At 36.7% G+C, this 23,946-nt stretch overlaps 1 protein-coding gene across 4 annotated transcripts in view; it reads left to right on the forward strand.

Annotated features, from left to right (window-relative positions):
- SOX6 (SRY-box transcription factor 6) overlaps window positions 1-23,946 on the forward strand; it is a 252,853-nt gene that overhangs the window by 199,693 nt on the left and 29,214 nt on the right. For all 4 annotated transcript variants that reach the window (XM_057369294.1, XM_057369296.1, XM_057369295.1 and 1 more), the window contains exon 11: window positions 525-715. In XM_057369294.1, the coding sequence (XP_057225277.1) occupies window positions 525-715 (191 nt within the window). The remainder of the gene's footprint in view (window positions 1-524; window positions 716-23,946) is intronic.

A 23,946-nucleotide genomic window follows, 5' to 3' on the forward strand; every position in this document is an offset into this window, starting at 1 on the left:
TTCTTCTGTACTGATTTAGAGATTTATACTTCATCTTATGGTGATAATCTTTGTGCCCAAAAAGTAAATGTGACTGCTCTTTCTAACATGGAAATCTAAATGCCCAGAATTATGGTTCTCTCTATTAAGGAATTCTAATATTTGACATAGTTTCATGGCCGCATAAATGAGACTTTTTTTTCCTTTTTTCATTTTATTAATTATTTTTAATACCTCAAAAGGCTTCCAGTTTAAGCTTCAGAATACTGTGGTCTTAAACACATATTTTGAGTCCATGAGTACGCTCAGATACCTCTATATTAGACTATCCCAAGACCTCAATGGCTGTATTTCTAACAGCCAAAGAAGTGTATGAGCTAATCAATCAATTCGGTTGGGTAATTCAGCCTTCAAACAGACTACAATTGCCACTCCTCCTTCTGCAGATGTTAGCTGGGTACAGCTCTAAGAGTGTGAGAGCAGAATTCTTACCCTAGATTTCAATTTTGATAATTGCCTAAATGAAATATGTTCTCTGTTTAYAGATATCCTTTCCAGTCTTAATTCACCTGCCCTATTTGGGGACCAGGACACAGTAATGAAAGCCATTCAGGAGGCTCGAAAAATGAGAGAGCAAATCCAAAGGGAACAGCAGCAGCAGCAGCAGCCTCATGGTGTTGATGGAAAATTGCCCTCCATGAATAACATGGGTMTAAACAACTGCAGGAATGAAAAGGTAATGCCTCCCATTTTCCCACAGTCTGTCACTCACTCTTCTCTTCCCTGCAAATAGCTTCTTATTTTTATATGAAATTTCTTTTTAGAGCTTTTAGCCATCTCTGATTTCATGTTAAATATACCTTGTCACTTCACAGTGCTGGGCTAAAAACTTCTCTGGGTTTGCATGACAATCCTGTGCACTCATATGAGGAAGCTCTGCAGAAACATGGAAAAGGATTTGATTGAATCTTCCACTGTTCGTGGTCAYTAGATTTTGAATTATACTTTTGAGAATGGCTGGATTGATAAATATGGCCAAAAGGCCAGTTCTGTACTAGCATGGTTGAGTGTTACAGTGCCACCGTATGAATGTGTTAAAATGTTGCCACATGGCATAAACAACACAAAGTCAGATTCAGGATCTAATAAATATTTATTTCTGCTAATATTATTTTAAATGCCATAACTTGAAAATCTCATTTAATACAAGTTATATTATGAAAAAAAATACAGAAATGAATAACTGATCAAGCAGGCCATATTAAAACACCTTAATTGTAAAGTCAGTGTTTGTCTTAACTAATCAAGAGGCAGGGTACTAAAGCCCAGGYTATAAAAATAAAATAAATGTCACATATATGATCAATATGAAGAGTTTATAAAATTATGCTTATTTAAAAATTTATTTTATGAGTTTCAGTGGCATGACATTTAAGAATATCTAATACGCTATAAGGGCTATTAAAAGAATTCTTAACATTTGATTTCACTTTGAAAAATAAGTGTAAAAATGGCATCCACTTACTTATTGARTCTCTTCCCCACATATTTTTGGTATCATGTTTATATCTTCTACTCGATATAACAAGTTTCAATTTCATCTTTCACCCTTTAAGGCAGAGTCAGTAAATATTTCAGTGAATAATCTSAAATTTCTGTTTTGTGCCGGTTACTAGCAGTACGCAGATTGATGCACAGCTTCCAGATTGTGGTTATACATCAGGCAGTCTGAGGAAAAAATTCTTTTATTTTGCTTGCAAATATAGCAGAGTGAATTGGAAACTCTAACAGATTCAAACAACATCATCCTCAAATGCCATCTTTTATGAGGAGACTTTTCATGGTAGCGCTTGCAGCTTTTAAAACCTAAGAATAAAACAGCAGCAGGGAAATCAGTTGCCGAGTCTCTCAGTGACCTTATGTAATCCTGCTGGGTTTATTTATGGCAGCAGGTACTACAGAACCRTTAAGGCAGGAAGAGGTTGTAGTTTGAGCTCTGGTTTTACCTTTGGTGTGCTGGTCTGTTATCGTCGCCCCAGAGATGTGAGAAAAGGCAGGATAGATATCTCCTGCAAAAGAACAGGMTATAAATCAGTCATTTTCAGTGATGATATATCCCCACTCTTATCCTAAAGAAAATAAAAGTATTAATTCAGTCATGAATACTAAGAAAATGTATTTATATTTTATAGCAAGTATAAAATACATTAAAACCAGGAGCATCCTTCGCACAAACAGAATTCTAGAGCACTCTTCTTTTCCCCTTCACCCTCTGCCTTTTAATTTTTACATTATGATACACTTCTTTTACTCTAAAAATGATGGGCAGGATGATCGAAATGGTGAGGGAAGAGGAATACTGGATCACTTCAATTAGAGAAACATAATTTTGAAATAATTKTATGCCAAGAAAACTGCGTATAGGTTCTGTCATAAGCCCAGTGAAGCTTTGATAACAGTTGCAATTTTGGATTGGATTCTTTTGAAGAATCTGGACCCTGCGTTTTCAGGACCAAATTTTTCAGAAATTGGCTTCAGGTAATTAGACTTGTAAAAATGAGTAGCTGGAAGCTGGCACCAGAAAAAGATGACAAATTAATTGCCTGCAGCTGGTTTAAAAAGCTATTGAGTTCTGGTCAGTCACTGGTCTTCAAGTTCAGATAGTTGGTAATAGTTTGTTGTGCAAATGATCGTGCTTACAAAATTATATACATAACTTCAAAGCCTGGGCTGAGGCCTTTTTGAAAATGTGTCATTTAAATATCTCAGAGAGCTTTGTATTTGGTTACAGACACAGAATTGAAAAATGTCTGTGCTTGTATTCTGCTGTTCAAAAAAAAAAATCCACAAAGCTTTAAAAGTGCTCACAGAGATTCACTCATCAGAAAGGCCAAAACAAAAACATTCAGCACTTTGGGACAGCCCAACTTTGTCATTTGCCAAAGCAGTGAGGCTAGTYTGTACTTGTGAGATGAAGCCAATCYGTGCTGTTTCAGTTTGTGAGCTGCTGTGGGTCAGGAGAGGCAGGCAAGCACCAGGCAGCCACTCGCTCACTCCCCATCAGTGGGATGGGAGGAGAGTCAGAAGGGTAAAATGAGAAAAAAAATGGGTTGATTAGTGTAGTTTAATAGGTATAGGAAAAGCTGTGTATGCAAGCAAAGTAAAATAAGAAATTAATTGTTACTCCCCATTTCCAGGCTGATGTTTATCCATTCCCAGGAGAGCAGGGCTTCAGCACAAATAAGTTACATATGAAGACAAATGCCAAAACTCCAAACATTTCCCCTTCCTCATTCTTCCCCCAGATTTTATTTCTGATCATGATGTCACATGGTGAGGAATATCCCTTTGGTCAGCTGGGGTCAGCTGGCCTGGCTCTGCCCCCCTCTCCATGCTTGGCACACCCAAAGCTTCCTCTGTGGCRGAGCAGCATCAAAAAACAGAAATGGTTTTGCTTTGGAAGCCCAGTTCAGCAAGAGGTGAAAAATCCCTGTGTTACCCAGCATTGTTTTGGTCACAAATCTAACATTCAGCACCACCTGAACTAAATTTGAGTCTAAACCAGTACAATACACATGAGGCAAAAAAATCTCKATGACAGAGTTGACTTTTTCTGTTCCACCTCAGGTGTGGTTTGACTGTGGAAAGGGAAGAGCAATGGTGTCAGTCATTTCACAGAGTAAACAGAAACACTGCAGAGGGGAGAGAGTTAGGAAAATGAAGAAAATAATATATGGAGCTTTTACCATGTGAGAGAAGCAAAAGCAAAATCATACCAAAAAATCATCTTTGTTTAGAGGATATGACTTTTTCCAGTCAAAGCAACTTCAACAAAAAAGCATACTTAAACAAAATCTGCATTGCTTCAGCTACTTGTATTTATTTTAGTATTTCAAACTACCATCATTGCTCAGAAGATTTGCTTTGATTTAAGGCTTTAAATRAACCTGAAAGTGCTATATAATTTATAAAATAACTGACATTATTTTTAAAAGAATCAGATGCTATATTTTTGGTATATAAAGCATGAAAATGCTGAAAAAGATGCTTCAGAAAATATTTGTTTAAAAAATATAGGTAAGAACAGTGATTGGAGAAASATATATGAAGTCAAGGTAGAATACATATGAAATCAAAAATCACAACATATTTTTAGCCTTGCCTCTCTATTTATGTACCGTGAAGCAAATTCATGACGATCTGAGTGTAAGCAGAATTTAATATAACATTTTCATGTTTATATTCCACTCTCTTCTTTGTAGATTTCAGACAACTGTGTATTTGCAGTAGGAAAGCAGAAATAGACCCCCAAATATTTCCTACTTCCTGGGCAGTATGGTACTTTAGCACCTCTTCTAATGAGCCTTTTATTCCTTTCTTATTCCTAAATCAAAGTTTCAGAAGTTGAATCCACGTTATTTTTCCCTGATATAGACCACAGTTTGCATGTAAAATGTGTACATTCTTAAAAAAAAGGTGTATTATTCATCTCTGGAGATATTGGTCTATTGATCAACAATTTAGGGATTGTTAAGTGCCTGGATTATTGAGACAATAGAGTGTAACAACTCCTCCGGAGCTGCTACACTTCACTGAGTCCATGAAGCTCCTGCACACACGTACAAACTCGGCCTGATACAAACACCTCAGGAAGCCTTTGTAGGAAAACTCACAAGTCATGGATAATCTCCTTTTGACTGCCCTGCAATGGCTCCAGCATTGGGTTGCTTTTTTCACTGAAGGCAAGCAATGCTGTTATGCTGCCATCAGGTTTTTACCAGTTTTTCTCTCCCCATACCTTCAGTACCAGATTCAGAACAATTGCAGTGGCAGGAGTCACGCTATCTGTCCTGCATGTGCAGGGATTTCTCAGATAATCATGAAGAGAATCACCTTGCTAAAGTAATTTCTCAGTTCAGTTAAAAAAAAAAACAAAAAACAAACACATAGTTAAGAAAACTCTTTTCCAGTTCAKTCTACATGCAATTCTCTGCTTTCTTTTACTGAACAGAGTCCTGACCACTCTCAAATCTAGAACTTGARTTTATTGGTCATAAGGGCCTTGTGGATTTCCTATAAATCTTTATGAATACATGGCTTAGAGTTGCAGGTAGTGATCTCTTCTTGTTTCCTTTTCTCTTTTAAGCAAAACTTCTTATATTTTCTTTTTTTCCCCTTTAGTTTCTTTTAGCTGACTATTTGCACCTAGTAAATAGGAGGTCAATGCTTATCTTTCGATCTGTTGTGAGGCATGATAGAAACTTTAAGCATTTTCAATTGGATYCTTATTTCTGTTGGTTAAAACTTAGTTCTACTTGTAATAAAAGGGTGGTGAGTACCTAATAGTTGGGGGAAAAAAAATAGCAGTACCAACAGCAAATTACTAGTTTTGCAAAGTTATTACCTTTTCTATGGTATTGTCTCCATAGTCATTGTAGCAAGTTTTATTCTCACTGTAACTTAARAAAGGTCCTGTCCTTCCCAGCTTACACTTAGGCATAATGTAATTTAAGTATTTACATTCTATAACAGAAAATCTGGAGCTGGATAGAAAGGAAAAAAAGAAAGGCATTGATTTACTTGAGGAACTGTTAGTGTCGTCTCACTTTCCTGCAAGAATATAGGCAATTTATTCAACTCAGTGGGAGTGTATTCCATCTGTCTAATGAAGACTCTGATTTCTGCAAAGAGACACTGCAACCGGGAAAGTGGTTTTTTTTTTKTTTTTTTTTYCCCCGAGTACRTCATCCTGCTCAGCCGACAAACCTTTCCCTGCGGACTTTCTGGGACGTAGAAGGACAAGTTGCATAGAGACAACCTCTTCACAGATCCATCATTTTAGAACAGATAAGTGACGGGTCTGAGTTAAACGCCCCGGAATAGGGAAAAGTTTCAAATACAAATCCCGGCAGTCCTCATACCTCTTACAAAACAAATGTCCTTTATGCTTGACTGTGAATCCGCTCAATTTAGTAACCTACTTGCGGCTGAACATAATACACTAAGTTATGACTATTTTTTTTCTTTTTCACACTGGGTGTACAACGTTAATTTCCTAAAACCATATTTGGACACAAGTATTTTAATCGGAAAAATCTTTAAGAAAAAAAGAGAAAAAAAAAAAGAAAGAGTTTGATCCAAAATTTTTTGGAATTACGATAATTTTCCTATTTTGTTTTTAGGCTTAGGGCTTATACTAGCTACATGAAACACATGTCTTCATTTTATACCCATTGTAATATTTCCTTAATAATTTTGAAAGAAAAATAGTGACTCAAATAAAATTTTTTTGAAGTGGCAGCAATGCAGGAGCCGAAGTCCCATTGAACTAGCTCTGAAAATTTTACCCCAAGGCAGACAAGCAGATTTGTGACTGCGTACACAGTAACAGTCTATTTTCAGTGGAATTCAGCAGTTTTGTATCCTTCTGTAGCCCTTTTTATGATAATTTGGACAATTTCGAATTTCAGCTGATGTAATACTGCCCCCTTTTATTAGAAATGGAAAACATGCTGGACCTCAAACACTTAGTTTTGTAGCTGGAGAAATTCTATTTATTTATGCTGTTGCTTCCAATATTTGAATGTTCATGCCAAGATAAGATAAAGCATGCCATCCATATGTGTTTACTACAGTGAATTGGGGGGAAAATAGTAATGATTCCAAACAACATATTTTTTTCAGGGTGTATTGTGTATGTTATGACTGGACTTCCTAGGCAGCATTTCCCTTCAGGGAATTCCCTGCTATTTTTTTAAGAAGTTCAAGGTGTAGATGATTTCTACTTTTGTATGAATGTCATATGTGTTTGCCCTGGTTTTCTAAATCAGTGTATTTAGGGGCACACTGAGCATTGCCATTTTTGTTTTTCTGTTGTGAGTTCTGATCAGGAAATAGATGCATCTTTAAACAGCTGAGTGGTTTCAATATCTCTCAGAYAGAGGCAGGTATTACAATAGATTTATGCTTTGCAACTAGAACTTTCAGTGTAATTTGAAATTAAATTCAAAGCAGAGATCCTGGAAAAAAAAAATCCCYGTATCTCCAGCCATCTTTTTAAGGAGAAGTGTTTCAGTTATAAACTAAGAAGGAAAACAACTAATCTTACTTTCGATGTAACCCTGAAACCTGTAATGCATCACTAGCTTTTGTAGATATCACAGGAAATAAGAACAGTTCAGGAATTGTACTCAYACTTTGGAGAAATGTTTTATCTGATCTCCATGGAGTGAGGAAGGTGATGGAAGCTGTGACTGCTCTCTCACAGAGGGGTCAAGCACAGCTTTAGCTCGAGCATTCAGGTTCTGAGAGTTAAGGGAGGAAAAGAGCAGCGCTAACATCAACCCCTGCAGAAGAACACAGCCCCATTATCCAGGCCAGGTTTGTAATGGGAACCAGGTGCAGAAGGCTGTGGATATGAAATCTTGTCAAGTCTGTTCCTCCAACTCAAGAGATAGAAATATTAAAGCTGCTCATGAATCGTTAACCTTCTGCCTGTACATAACGTAGGATTTAGCCTTTAACTGATCACTTGCTGGTGCTCAGATGCTATTTACACCTACCTTGTCACACTCATGCCTATTAATACACCTACTAATTTTTTTTTCTGGTTTACTTTGAATGCAGTGTGTAGTAAGACATACAAATAATGTATTTGAAATTTGCRCATTAAAAATACATGTTCACTGGAACTGTGGAACTGACAGTGAAAAGACAAAAAGAAAGTGCATAGTCTCTGGCATATGTAGGTCATCTAAATTTGCAGATAATTTAGCTTTGGTGACAGCTCATGGATCCAGTTTACACCTATAGATGAATTTTCTGTGTGGACCTTTGTTTTTAAGCATTTTGCTCAATTACCTTGCTTTACAGAATGATCTTTATAAGATTGGTCGTTTGTGCATTTCAGTTCCAATGCATTAGATGTACAGTTAAACGCTTAGTCCCTCAATTTGTGTAGAGGCTGATTAAAATAAATTCAAAATTCTTTTTTTCCTGTTGATTAAATTATCAAAATTAATTGAGTGCAAAACATGCAATCTTTGCAAACTCTAAATCGTGGAAATTTTACTGGACCTATAAATTTAAAAAAAAAAAGTTTGACCAGCCCAATAGTGATGTACATATGTAAGATATTAAAAGAAATATACCTAAAAATAATCAACATGCATACAATATTATTATTTGAATAACTATATACACCTATATAGAGAGGTATGCACATGACATATGCACGTGCTGCAGAGAGAAAAAACTTCCCATATTAGGGGAACTCTTAAAGTTTGTCCTGCCTTCACTTTAATCCCAAGAGCACTTGGTAACAAAGTACTGTTTTCAGGAAAGAAATCAGCACAAACTTTTGATATCAAGAGCTATTTTTGCATTTGAAGATTGGCTGTTAGGGGTTTTTCTACTACCTGTGCTTAACAGTATCCTTGCTGAACACAGTTATGATTTTCTATTTCTATTTGAAGGGGCTGCCTAAGTTCAGATCTTAGACCAAATTTATAATAGTGTTAATTATAATGACAATGATGACAATGATGACAATTATGATAATGGTAATAATAATAATAATAATAATAATAATAATAATAATAATAATAATAATAATAATAATAATAATAATAGTGGGAATTGGGCCCCTTTCCTCTACTGCCTTTCTAGCTCAAGAAAAAAAAAAAGCCAAATACATTGGTTTTTCAACTGCATGGAGTATTTCATGTGGAAAGGATAAAAACTTTGGCCCATTTTGGTCCCCTCCCTTAAATTTTGGAGCAACAGAAAATTCAAAAGGAACAGAATTAGATTAAAACATGTCTYGGGGATGCATTGAAAAATCTGCAGAAACCAACAAGGATATTTTTTCCAAAAGATGATGTTCTGCCATAAAGGATAGTGTCTTTTTGATGACTGTAACAGCATAATGATCTTCTTATATACAATACAGTTTCCAAGCTACTCAGGAGAATTTACAGATATACACTGAAATTTATTCCGTGTTTTTATTATGCTTCTCCACAAAACAATAAAGATAGGTTGAAAATTATTGTTCAGGCATAAATTTGCTAGGACAGGAATACATTCATTGATTTAAATTGTGGGTCAGAATGGCAGCTGCACAGTCCTATCATATCACTTCCTCAATTGTCCTGAGAACTACAGAATATATTTGCATATTATTTCACACTTAGATACAAGCGGAGACATCCACAAAAGTTACTGCCATTTTTTCCCAAGCTCTCTGTATTCCTCTAAGCAAATTTCCTACACCAAATGCATTGCCAATATAACTCTCTACTGCAGCAGATAAAGCACAGCAAGGATAAATTTGGATTGCTTTCCCTGATACTTCATTACTTTCTAAAATTAAAAATGTCTCCTGTTTCTCAAGTGTCATTAGGCTGCATCAATAGGCATGATAAATTCAAACACACTCACTGTTGTTTAAGGATATTTACTTAGCTGTYTGTCTGTGGGATGATACAGTAGTTTTTGCTGGCTTAACTGCACTGCTTCAATCAAARGAATAAACCTGCTAATAGGTAAAATTGTCTTCTTTAATCTCATGAAAAGGCTTGAGCCAGTAATGTGAAAGAGTATTTGCAAGTGTTTGTTTGAAGTCTGATTAATGGAGTTTGACCATGCTTAGTTCTTCCTTTGTTTCTTTTCACAAATATTCATGCAAACRGGTTTTTATTTCTATGAGTGTATTTACATATACATGGACATTTGTACACAATTAGCATTTGCAATTTATGCCCAAATTGCTCTACCCTTCTTAATAAGAAATGGAGGCTTTGATGCAGCACCCACTGMCCAAATGAGGAATGCAGTATCAGGGAGATCTTCCAGTCCCTGATAAAGTGTCAATGCTAATTATAGATCTTTACAGCAGCTCCCTGAACTCTGCAGCAATTTAATCTAGGGCTGCTGAAGGCCTTGCTGCACTATCCCTTACCACTGCCATCCTTTTCCTTCCAGTGGTATGCCAGAGGCAGATTCATTGGTTTTTCTGTGGTGTTGAGGCTTTCGGATTCAGAGGCTGATTGAAGTCAAAGCTTTTCATTACCTGGGAGGTCTTTGTGCTGAGAGAACTCCCAGCTGAGTTGTTTTTTTTTTTTTTAATTTTTTTTTCTCCAGGTAATTTAAGGCAAAGTTGTAATACTTATCATTGACTTGAGYATTGAAAACAATTTCACTTGTCTTAGGTGACCAACTACAGCATAAATCAGAAGCAGCAAACTGTTGAGCATTTAATTGCATAGTTCATGCATAGCTTTAAAAAGTTGGATTGTTAAAACACTACATGTGTAGAAATTGAACCTCCAGGAGCAGTTTGAAAAGATAAGAAATACTCTGATTTCTGGATAAAATTTTCACTGCACACAGCTTGTTCACCTCTAGTCACATAACACAAACTCTACAAACAGGTCTATCTCAATTGGAAATGTGTAGCAGGATAATAAATGATACTCAACATCAGATTGCTCATACTAAAATCTTGTTCAAGTCATAGTAAGCTGTTATAACACTACTTAAAACCTAAAGTATGCCTAACCCACAAGCTGAAATTGCCCAGCTTACATYCTGAAAATCTACAGACAACATTTATTTCCCGCTATTTCACTTTTATGCTTGTGGCCTCTAACAAGTTGCAAACGCTTCTGTAAGAAAGGCCACAAAAACATATCAAATKTCTGTTCTATTCCACTTGCTGACATTCATTAACTGAGGGAGAGCACTGAGACAAGGTTTTGGAAAGATCTCCTCTCTACCTCTGCCCGTTCCAAAGCCATGTATTAAACAGCCAGTAAGAGAAGTGGACACTTGTGGTTTAATGTCAGTCCTGTGCTGATCAGTAGCTGGGTGCATGGTTTCACTATTATCTTGCCAAAGGCTTCTTGAGACAGCAGGCAATGTGAGCATTCCTATCTTTCTGCCATTTTCTTTGCATCCTTGAGTTCAATTGTGAAGTAACTATTTCATTATGTGCCTCCTGTTGCGATGAACCACCTTTTCATATACATAGAGATTCTTRCTTAGTGCATCCCATTTTGCCTGCTCTTTCCCTTCCATTTCCAAAGCACAGGAAGGCTCTTTGCTGTATTTTGGATGCTGGTACATTTGTTTTACATTCTGTTTAGAAGCCATCACTGGGAGGATGTGCATTAGAGCTGTATACAAAGTGAGTCACTGACACATCRTGTGCAGTAAAACTTCTTGGTCTGTCAGAGGTTCAGCAGTTTGCCAAAATGTATTCAGCTGCTAGSTCCCTGCCAGAATTCTGTTCCTCAAGCTCTTTGAATACTCATGAATATGATTAGGTTGTATGGCTGCACTCTCCCTCCCAAGGGATTCCCCTTTATCATGGGATTACCTGCACAACGCCTGTGTTTTGTTCTTCAGTGCCACACCACAGATCATGCCCCATCATCACAATGTCTCTTTGGCAAAGTGTATGCCAGCTCTTAGCTTCCATTCAGAAATAACACAAAACTTAGAAATACAAGGAAGACCTTTTGCTGTAGGTCTGCTGTCAYCCTCTTTCATGCAAGGTTTATTTTTTCTCTTTCACTGCAGGCTGAATTAGAATATTCACAGGGATAAACTGACCCTACATAGACTGGCATGCCTATCAGTGTCCTCTGCAAMAACCAGCATGCTCTGCTATTCAGGATTTCCATTCCATTCTGTCCAAAAGCCATCCATAGTTTATCAGGATGCGCTCACTAGCATGGACAGGCAAAAGTAATGCACTGCAGTTGGGGAGATTTGTAGTGCGTGTGTGAGTTATCCTGCAAGGAAGGTGATGAAGTGTACTACTAGCTTGGTTTATCGAGTGATTTCCCTTCTTCCCCACCCAAGCCATGTTACTATAGTCACCACATGTGTTCTAAGAGCATAAAGAATCCAGTCAAAAGGGGGGAAAAGCACCCAATTTCCTGGTTTTGACCCTGTTAAATTCTCCCAATGTAAAGCTTTTGCTGTGTTAAGGATGCATCTCAGCACATGTGCCTCTGAATCAGGGACTGCATTATTTAATCATCTTTCAACTGTTATATGATTCCAGTGCTGCAGTATTAGGAATGCTCCTAATGTGGTGCAGACCATGGTTTAGGTMGTGGAAGTCTCTATCATTCTCTTATCACAAGCAACAAGGAGAAATTTTCTTGCAGTATTTGCAATGATCTGCTAGTTTGAGTCTCCTTTCCTTTTTTCCCTCTTCCCCGTTGCTTGACCTCACCCTGATTTTTCTGGGGCTCTTGTCTCATGAAAACACCACCTTCGTTGCTGTTGTGTGTCACRTCTTAATTAACTAATAGAACAGCATGCAATTTACACATTAGAAATTCCACTAATATCTTATAGTGTGAAAGGATAGCATTGTTTCACCTCTTTTTGTTCTTTYGTGGGTATATCTCTATTCAGCTGCATTCTCATTGCTAAATCTGCCTTGACTTTGACTCCACCACTAAGTTAAATGCTGACCATTTTCCATAAGCAAAATACACAATTTATCACATTTTTGATTGCTTGGAGTAGCAAAGGAATAGAGATAAAATTGAAAATTTCATTGTGAGTTATCAGTCACTTTTTTTTTTCTTTAATAATTCTATTTTGTAACTGATGACAGAACTCATTTAGGATCAGACCATTTCAGGCTGTGCTTTGATGCAAACCAAAGCAGTTATAGTTCCTGAGATGAAGATCTTTAATAGATTTCAAAGGCAAGAGCTATCTTAGTTCAGCATGTTGCCTTTCCAGTGCAAAGGGGTTCTCAGCAACTTTAGCTGCAGCCCACAGCCTGCTCAAGGATGTAACTATTTGAGCAATTCTGCTGTAAAAACTGCAAAGGCTTTGAAAACAAAAGCTTTCCTTTTTACTAAACTGAAATATTTCGCTGTTTCATTTTTCAGCATGACCCCACAAATAGCTGAATAAGTTTTGGAGTATTGTGGGCTGTTTGTGGGGACCAGTGGAAGGTGAGGGATGGGACAGAACTTCACTGCTGCATTCAGTATCCCTGAAAGTGCACTTTGAATGTATTGCAGGGAAGGAAAGAGTAGGGCAGAGCACAGAGAGGAATGTGAGGATCCTATGGTTTAAGTGGTGGATTTACAGCCAGATAGCTCCAGAGCATATAGCTCTTTCCTTCCTTTTGGCATCATCCCTTTCAGTTYTCCCAATATATAACCATTTGAAATTCCTCTCAAGTCTCTGTTTCTAAACCCTAAGAAGCAGCAAACCTGAGCCTTGCTGTTTGCATTCTTCTGATATCAAAGCCTCCTATCCCAGCGGGGCCCTTAGCCATAGGAGAGGTTTGAGGGAGGAGGAAGAGATGTTTTTCCTTCTCAGCTGCTGCACCAGATTGGAGGATGGGAAGGGGAGAGGGAGCAGACATAGTTTTTAACATTCAAAATGGAGGCTGGGATGTGACTGATGCCTGTGCCTGACGTGCTGCTGCTTATCACAGTTTCCCTTCGCTGATGTGACAGTGGGCTTGGAGCTGGCTGGAGGTTGAGTGATGAAGAGTGCCCATCCTCTCAGGGAGAGCCTTGCTTAGCCTGTTTTTTCAGAAGCTCACACCTCAGAGATATGTTGTACTATAAAGAAAGCGCTACAAATATATTTTTCCTTGTGTTTAAAATCTGTGTTATAGATTTTTGGGAAGTATTTATTTATTCTTTGAATTAGCTGAGCAGGTGAATTAGCTAAACAGAGATGGATTTAGAGATTGGCACAATACAGCAAGACTAAAAAACCCCTTTCCATCTGAATTAATGAATTTCAGACTGCTTTTCATAAACTAGTTTTTTCYGAAGTCATCTGTGAAGCCTTGTATAAAGAATTTTTAAAGGTAACTTAATGGGATGGAGAAAAGGTTTAAAATTATCTACAGGAGCTGTTRAAGGAGATATTAAATATTGATTTATCTTGGAGTAAGAATCATACTAAAGAGTGAGGTTAGTGTCAGATCAATTTATCTGGAATACGAACTATACGACTGTATTTAGTAAAATGTCAACATGAATCTTAAACAAATAGAAGTGARAGGTTGATCATTTAATCTAAATCAATTGGCTTTCCAAATCTTCAATTAAAAAAGAAATCCTAACAGTTCTAACTGAACTGCTTCTAAATGCTTCAGGTGGTTTATCTTAAGAAATGCTTCGTTTAGTCAGTCATGCTATATCACTGTGCTCCTCTGTGCATCTTGTAACTGGGAACAAAAATACAGTCCGACACTTTTCCAAATCTTGAGTTTTTAATACTTCAGACTCTCTTGAAATCCCAGTGTAACTCGTTCAAGTAATCTGGCAAATAATGCTGCAAGCAATTTTCTGCTACTTGCCACTGCTACTGCACTGCCAAGCTTTTGGCCATAATATAGAAGTTGGCTCAGATTGTTCTTAACCACCTAAAACTGATTATGCTCCGTTTTCAGGCATAAATAGATACCAGTATGCCAGCTAGTGGCACTGGCTGAAATGGTTTTTAGTATGTATAAGAGTAGGCAGGTCTCCAGCAAGGAATCCTTTATCCAAGTGTGACATTAAAGCAGGATGTCTCAGATAATTTAAGTGTTACATTTGCTTTTATTTGTACTGTTTTCCTTAAACATATTCATTAGACAAGAGCAGAGCCTTTAATGTTCCATGACTGGAAAATCCATCAAGCAGATTGATGGCCAGGGCAGTGTGGCATAGCAGCCAGTGCACTGGCCTRATGTTCAGAAGTCCTGGGTTCAGCTTAATCATTGACTTTTTRGTTAACCAGAAGATAATAATTTCCCCTCTCTGTGCCTGAAGATTCAGTTACCAGCCTCCTTTTAAAAATTATTTGGGTATTACTAATGAACAGTGGTAGGTATTACAATTGTCTACGTATATCATAGTAAAAAGCTCCAAAATAGTGATTGCTTCCCCAGAACAGTATTGTTCCTTTTCCTGTGAGACAGAACTGTAAAATATGATCACAGTTATAAAGTATACAAGTATACAAAGGAGAAAGGAAAGTATGAGACAGGAAATTCCCTCTTACTCACAGACTGTATTTGTCCACAGAACAGCAAAGAATCTTCCACTGGGATGAGGTGCTGGAATGTTCCTTCAGTGAATTGCATGAACTTTCCCATGTATATCAACTAGAATGGGTGAATAAGGATAGGGGAAAAGAGAGAAAAGGTGCATTTTAAATGTTGAGAGATGTAGCAGGACCCAGTTTATGCTTATCCTGAAGATGAGGTCAAAAATAGGTCTTAAGTGGGACATAAGTGGCTAATTTGTGGGTAAAACCACTACTTTTGAAACATCCATTCAAAACTGGTTGTTAAGGTATAAAAGCATTTTCTAAATTGTAATTGTTGCCTCRAACTGAAGAGTACTTAATGGATATCTTATCTGGGAAACTTGAGACAAATTTTTCGTGATAAAAACAAAAGAAGGTTTATAAAATCATTCTACTTTACGTGACAAGCTGAAGAATGGATTTGTGCTGGTGGCATTGGCTGTAGATTAGCAGTTTTCTCTATGTATATTGCAGCAGTAAATATGATTTTTTCCCACCCATACATAGGTAGTCATTTTACATTTAAGATGGTTTCAGGTGCAAGGGTTCCTGGATTCTGCATGGAAAAAAATGCGTAGCCTTCATTTAACCTTTTAAAGCACCCTGTTATTATTTTGATTCATACTTCCTTCATGGAAGAGCTACACCTTCCAAGAGATGTAAATCTCTCCCATTTTCCAGGAAGTAAATATTTCCCTGCATTTGCATGTCAGATAGCTGAAATGGAGCCTTTACCCTACTTTATTGGTTGCCTTTTTTTTTTTTTCTCCTTTTGGTTTTGGTTTGGTGAATGAGCAGATTGGTCTGGTGGAAGAAGTCCCTGCCCATAGCAGGCTGTTAAAGCTAGAACTAAATAATCTTTACAGTGCCTTCCAAACCAAACCATTCTCTGACTCTGTGAATTGACATTATTCATAAATCCAGTTTGGGCTGCTTTCTCCTATGAAGAATATAACTTTTAAAAACATAAATGATGAACAACTTAGTTCTGATTGTATTAGGAAGATCAGTAAGTAAATACAGAAATTTCACAGATGCAGAGTTATTCCTTCACTTCCACCAGGACATTGTTAATGCAAGGTCTTGTCTGGTCACATAGATCTTTACAGGACTGTGTTCTTGGCTGTACTGTTTTACTCCTAAACAAAAATAATTCTTCACGTTGGAGGGGCTGCAGCTTACCTGTCTCAAAGGGTAAAAAGAATAAGCAGTAAGAAGGAGAAAGCATCTTTTCAAGCCTGGGAAAAAACTGTTTAATTTTKATTCTCAAATTCCATGTAAATATAAGAACTCCACTTTGGCCCTGAGTCAGTCAAGTGCATTTAGTCCATTATTCATATATTCCCTTGGAGTTAAGTACTGATTAGCCATATCTTTGAGGCCTCTGTTGGACTGGAGTGAAAATACTTGGCACCCTACAAGATTAAGGCCTATATGAGGCTGCAAGAATTTGCAACTTGCTGTTTTGTTTGCTTTGATTTTTGGGTTTTTTTTTTCCTTTTCCCAGTTGCATGAAGATTAAAGACAGGAGCTAGTTGAGGGGTACATTGATATTATCACAGGCATTACGTACATCATACTTGATATTGTAATCATGCTAACAGTAATCTTGCCTTCCTGACATAAACAGTAAGCAGCACTTTTTCCCGAGGCTGAAATAATCAGAGAAAAACATGGCAGTGATGGAGGTACAAGAGACAAAACACTGCATAATGATGTTATTATCATTGTTCCATTGTCACCCATCCTTATGCCTTAGTGATATGTTCCTTTTCTCTCTGAAGATAACAAAAGAGGCCTGAGTATAAACAGAGCAATGCATAAGCAGCAATCATAAAATGCAGCCTAGAAAAAGTGTGCTTAAAATGCTACAGAAAAAATCATCTTGATAAAGACAGAAAAAGCCTACTTAATCTTTATATGCATGATATGCAATTATATATTTACATCCAGCACAAGGCAAGGCATATACTTGAGAACAGTAGCATTTGGTGGGATTTTGTTAACTGCCTTGATTGCATTTCTAATTCTAAATATGAATATGAACATTTAAGGCCAAGTGTCTTTTGCATCACCAATTTAAACTGCTTCAGGTGTCTTCCTGAACAGGGGATGGAACAGGCATGTCTAGGGGCTTGTGCTGTTTATAGAGGTAAACAAAARGGTTAGACACCCCCAACAACTCATTCATGTTGTCTGGGTTAGATATTTATAATTCCAAAGCCCTGGAGGATTTATCCTATTGGAGCTACTCAAACTTACTCTTACAATATACAATACTATTCATGTTCAAAGATTGCTGTGATAGAACACACAAAACTCATATTGAGATTTTCCTTGAAGTTTAGTTCCTTAATTGTAAAAATACTGGCAAATAGAGTATTTGAAATATTTGCTTTTATGCCATTATAACTACTGCTCTGTGTCGAATAGAAAAAAAAATGCATTTATCGAGATTTGATAATTGATTATGGCATCATGTAGTCCATGTTGATCAGAATTTTTCCAGCATTATCTGATGGTGTCCAAAACTGACATGTGCCTGTCATAAGGAACACTTAAAGTGATGGAATGGCAGTATTTATGAGAACATCATCTGTCTTTCTCCTAGCTTTTATAGGTTTAAAATTAAATTGATATACATTGGTTTATATGTGCTTAAATTTGGAGATCATTCACAAAAGAACATCAGGTTGCTTCTGAAGATGTCTGACCAGTGACGTGTGTGCMTGTCTGTCTAAATGTGTATTTTCTGKATTTTTTTAAAGACCTTTCTTTTCCCAATGCAGTGTGTGGAGAGCAGCTGAAAGCAACAGCTTTGTGATGTTGAGGTTTGCAGAACACCGCAATGAAATTGAAACTGGTGTCTTCTTTTCTGCCTTTTTTTTCCATTCCAAAAAAATGGTTGTGCTGAACCTAGAATAGTTTTGCTGGTTGTTGCACTGCTGTGGCTTCTTGCTGAAACTGGGTTTTCAGCCTGGAATATATTACTAGGTGATTAAGAGAGAAGGAGACTCACAGTTTTGAGGCTGGTAACCAAATTGATTCTGCTCTGATTCTGTTCTAATTCTGCTCTGATTCCAATGCATGACAATGTTTTCAATGAAATTTAGTCACAAACATAAAAATCTGGGGAAAGGTGCAGATATATGTACAGAATCATGACATTGACTAAATTTGGTTAAGCATTTTTATTCACTTTTATGGATTCAAACGGCTCCATTTTTAAATACTTGGTGAAAATGAGGCCATAACTGACAAAGTCCAGCCACCTGCTAAATTAAWGTTTTATATATATAAATATATATTTTTTCACCTTGTATTATTTAGTCTAGGAAAAACCSCTCGGTTTTGCCATGCCCTTGCGCATTTATTCTTCTAAATCAAGTGTTAGAAATTTGAATGAACATTCCAAAGRTCCAAGAGTAGCTATTGAATTGCTTCCATTAGTCACTTTATGGCCTTGAAAAAAACAAATCACAGTCCTGCTATTTCCTAGTAGAAGTGGATGTCAATTGTAATTTGTGTTTATTTTCGTCTGKCTCTCAAAAATGCACATGTATGTGTTTAATTAACAGAAAATGTTGGGKTTTTTTTAATGGTTGCAATCAGATTCCTTCTAATTACAAGGTAGATTATAGATTTGATCTATGCAATTTACCAGTTCTTCCTTAAATCTAGTGATGTTATAAAAGAAAATTAACTTCTCTCCCTAGAAGGCTCCCAGTTAATTATCTGTGGGGTTGGTCAGGAGGGAAGGGAGCAACAGAGAGGACAAGGGAATTTCTTTCTGACTCAACAGTTGAACAGCTTACACTGTGGAACATGAGATTTGATTATCTTAGCGTGTGTTACTACAAATGTTATTAGCAGTCATAAAATTATCTAGCTTTTTTAAAAAACAGTGACAGACCAAGCTTTGGACTCTTTCTGACCTTGGGTGAATTCTACAGCCATATTATGCAGAGTGTAAAGCAGTAACTCCTTTTGTTTGCTTTTCATTTACCAGCTGTTAATTTAATTGATTGTCCCTTTGTTTCTCATCGGTCTGTGGTGGAATTTCTCACTTTGTGTTATTTTAATTTTTTTTTTTAATTTTTACCTTTTTAGTGCAATTTTACTGTAGGCTGATGTCTGAGTTTGCTGCTGAAACAAAGAGTTAATCAGGAAGGTCTCCGATACTGCCATGCATCATGCCTTTGTACATGAATAAAAAGTTGGAAACCGCATGAAAGCAGTAGTTGGGTTACCACACAACTGGATATGCTTAAGCCTGAACGCTTCATAACTCTAACTACTGGGGAGTTGCAAACTTATAAATAACCTTGCAATTGGTTAAAACCATATTAAAACCATATGAACAGAGACATAAAGCATTTGGTTAAGGGGGCTCAGTAAATGCAGTAATCCTGTTGAAAGTAATCTAACCAGGGCAGATCCGTAGCTTAGGAGTGCCTGCAAGCATGGCAATAGTTATGGGGAATGGCAACATTTCATGTGTAGGAGGGCAAAATATCCTCCTTAGGTGGAAAGATTTCCTATCAGTTCTTTWTTCCTTTTAAAAAATAGTTTTGAATTGATACACTTACTACTAAAAACAGGCTTCGATGCAAGTCTATAAACAAATTAGTATCCACTGAATACTCCTGATAATCAGAGAATGCATTTAAATCCTTCTCATTTATGTTCAAGATCAAGATGGCTGCTGTTCACACTAACTCAGAAGAAACTCTTGGAATGCTCAKCCTTAAACTCAGGCTTCCAAAATAATTAGCTGAAGACAGTGGTCACAAATAGGCTATGTGCGTCAGCATTTGCTTACCTGGAGATTTTTCTTTTGGTTTTAGCCCACAGGTTTCTAGACTAGACTTTTTTCTAGACACTTTAAATGTTGATGAAATTGCAATTCTCAGTTTTGACTCYAGAACCTGGGTCTTAAAAGAAGTCTCATAATGTGACAATCACTGTGAAATTCTTTTGCTGAACAAGTTTGGAGTACTTTCTGCTTGTGATGGTCTTGCATATGTCACATTGTCACGTGGAAGTCAGCTGAGGCTTGCCAGACAGGCAAAGAAATTTTAGTGCAAATTCCCTGTTATCTGCTTTTAACCTCTTACTTTTCAGTTATGCTTTAAGATGGAAGAATATATTTAAAAGGGGACCTAGTGGCTTCTCTCTCCCCACATCTTTTCAAGCAAGCTGTTTGCTTTGAGGCATTGCAATGTGATGCAAATCTGTAGTCTGTGGCAGGGTTGCTGGTCCATGCTGTATGTTCAGCATGCAAAGATATTACTGGAGCAGTTTATAAACGGAATAGGGGCCTTCAAAACCTGGAAGCAGCAGGGTGAAAAATCACTCACTGTGCCTCTTTGGTCCCTGAGATCATTGAATTCAGGTGTTTCACTTACAGAAAAAATAAAGGGCAGGTTGTGTCAACATCGTAGATGTCAGCATATCCTTCACTCCTAAAACCTGTAAATCCTTGGAAAAGGTACACCTTGTATCTTGTAATATCTTAAAATAACAGCATTCCTACAATAAGCTAGCCTGCTTTGCTAATTTAATTTCTCTTCTTTCATCGAACAGCTCACCCTGCTATATTGAAAATGAGTCCTAGGCATTCRCCAGAGCTCTGCAAAACCAAAGGCTGTGCTTTTAATTGTAAAAATAATGCCACTATTGTGTTTATCTCCTCTGCCATCCAAAGAATTCCAGCAGTTGCATGCCTACACACTAGTAAGATGATTGACATTGTTGTAATAAGGTTAATGTTTAAACTTCCCACCCGTAATAACTAAAATATCCAGAGATAAGRCTGAAAGTCAATTTGTAATTATCCCTGCTGTGCCAAGACATTGCAAAAGATTCTAAGTGGAGGGTAATTTAACTTTTCAGCCCTAGCTGTTAWAAAGTAGTAGGAAGAAGGTGAAAAGCTTGGGGCATTTGTATCTTGACTTTCCAGTGAGGGAAAAAAAGGAGTTGTAATTCCTCCTCATTCAAACTGGGAATAATTTTCTCTGTGTTCTACTGAAAATGTCCTTTTTATGTTTTGAATACATTAAGTTGTTTGCTGGTTGTTTACTGTCCATGGTACATGAAGGGAATAGATCACAGTTAGCAAATAAGCTACTAGAACGTTTAGAATGGAATAATTCAATTGGAATGCATTTCATACATAAAGACAACATGTGATAATTATTTGTAGTCATTYTAACTGAAGCACTGTCCTCAGAAGAAATAATATCCCTTCAGTCATATGTTCTGTGGYTTCTGTGAATGACCCATATTAATTCGATTTCTAGACACTGGCTCTTTWAATTGATGTTGGTAACTGCTTCCATGCTAGACTATTGAAATAAAGGTATTACATCACTGTCCAAACCCGTATACTTAAATAAAAGTATTTGTTTGCAAAAAATATATATATTTTAAATCTTTTACCCGACGACCAGCATGCATGCCATTTTCCATTTCAGGCTAAGCATACATTTCAGATGTGGAAAAAGCAAGCATGTTGAAATAATTTGAGGCATGGGTATAGTCAGATCAGTCTCGGTAATCCAGAAGGGAGGGGTGCCCAGTGTATTATTACGTTTCTTATATTATTTTTCAAGAGATGGATGCAATCAGTCATCTTCTTGCATATGGCTTGAAAAAAAATTGTCTCGCTGGCAAGTAAACTGTTATTTAAGTACACAATCCACAGTACTACAGAAACAGTTTTGCCAAACTTGTCCAAGTATTCTCACATCCTTAAAGATGGTATAAATATCATTTATGGCAAGCCGTTTACTTCAGACTATATGGAATGCCTTCCTGCTCCCCTGATCTAAGTGTCCCAGTTTGCATTATGGCCTTTATTGCTTCTGTTTGATGGAGTGATCAGTAAAAATTTAATGACACTATAAAATAATAAAAATGTCATTAATTTACCACGGATCCTGGATGCAGAGGTTGTAAAGTTACATTAATAAACAGAATATTTTTTACAACAAAAAGCATTGTTACGTGGGAACGTATAAATAACACACATAAATTTAAGAGCAATTTTACTGTTAGCACACACATTATTATGGAATAGCCAATAAGTGTATAAAACATAGTATATAAAATTTTATGAAAATATACTGTGCACATCAAAAATTCAGCTTTTATCTAAGTGCAGAGAAAAGCCATTATTGCGTGCTTACTGTTTCATTGCTGTTCTTTTACAAGATCACAATTTTATATTTGTTTCTAGTCATTTGAAGTTTGCAGTGTTTTCTGAGGCAGGGGCTGAGGCTTCCTTTTGCTTTACTCCCTGCTCCACAGAATCATTCTTTTACCTTCCACACGTGAAGGAAGAATTGATACTTTCTGGCAGAACGTGACGGGAAAAGTTGCTAATTTAAAGCAAAGCTAAAAATAATGCGAAGGGGTTGCAAGGCTTGCTTGGCGACGCTGGAAATAAGGGATAACTATCTAGCAGTCTATCTGTCATCACTGGGGCTGCTCCATCACTGACTGTGATAATATGTGAATATGATGGATGCCACAGCCTTGTGGCTCGTACCATTTAACATTCATCAGCTCTCACTAACGGGGGCTTTATAATTTAAATATCTTTATTTAATATGCAGCATCTACCTCATACATCATAATTTCAAAGCACTTAGAGAACCAACAGTCCTGCAAGACAGTGGAGCAGACTTTAATTTTTTCAATAACTTTTACGTTTTTCTGCATGTTTGTGACTGACAACGCATAAATAAGTGCCTAATCATATCACAGAATGGAAAATTYAGATTTGGCTGCTGAGAAGATTCTTTTTTCCGTCTTCTCTTGTTTTGAAGAAAGGATTATTTCTACTATGTGCTCAAAGCATAAAGAAGCACAAAGGATCTGATTTCTGTTGGGAAGTGCTTTCGGTTTCCTAATGCAAACTCCAACTGACTGTGTTGTTCTTGCCATGAGAAAGGGTTGTCAGTGTCATGTCCTGAAACATTTTTTCTGAGATTTAAATGGAAAAACTTAATGTAACTGTACAGTATAAGCTCCATAGCCAGAAGAAAAATAAGAAAAAAGAAATCTGTTCAAAATAGGGGTGAAAAGTGCTTTCCACAGGAGAGAAATCACCTGCACTGTCCAAATCAGCCCACTTTATTACAGACTCACCAAAATTTTCTCCTAATGGGGGTTAGRGAGACAACGCTATATCCAGCACAGATGTATGTGTGTGCAAATGTAATGCATGTGTAGGTAACATATTTGTTAGGGCAGCTATGTAGAATCATTTATTTTTAATGAAGGTATGTCTTTTTTCTTCATATAGGAACATGAAGTAGAGAATCAATCTTCCTCTGAGTCCTTCTAAGGGAAATATACACTTTTAAAAGATTTTAGTGTATTTTCTCTAGGATGAGTTCTAGATGGGAGCAAAGACAAATTCCACTAAAAAGCATTTGAGCTTAGTGGGACAAGCTTCCTCTCTAAAAATAAATTTCAAATGAAATTTTTGTATTTCTTGGAATTTTAAAGGCAACTTCTAGATAAAAGTGTTTTTAGTATTGAGGAAGAGTTTTATATTTCCTACAGTTCACTGAATTTATATAAAACAAATGCAAATATTGACCATTTTTTTCTATCACTATGATAATAACTGCCAGTAAAAAAAGCAAGCAAAGGAGTGACTTTAAAAGGCATTTTAAAGACGTAAATATAACTAGCTTTGTTAAAACTCCTCATGAATTAGGAGGGGGTTATAAAATAACTATAAATACATTTTCTTTGTTTGACAAGAGCAGGTATTTTTATGGCATAAGTGCTTTCATTTTACTGTTTCTGAACCTTATCATGTAATTTTCCCTTTTCTTCTTTCATGTCAAAATATTGATATTCTTTCAGAAACTTTTTTTT

The sequence above is a fragment of the Malurus melanocephalus genome, unplaced genomic scaffold, assembly GCF_030028575.1.
Source record: "Malurus melanocephalus ecotype Western Australia unplaced genomic scaffold, MMel_1.1 scaffold_106, whole genome shotgun sequence".
Classification (NCBI taxonomy): domain Eukaryota; kingdom Metazoa; phylum Chordata; class Aves; order Passeriformes; family Maluridae; genus Malurus; species Malurus melanocephalus.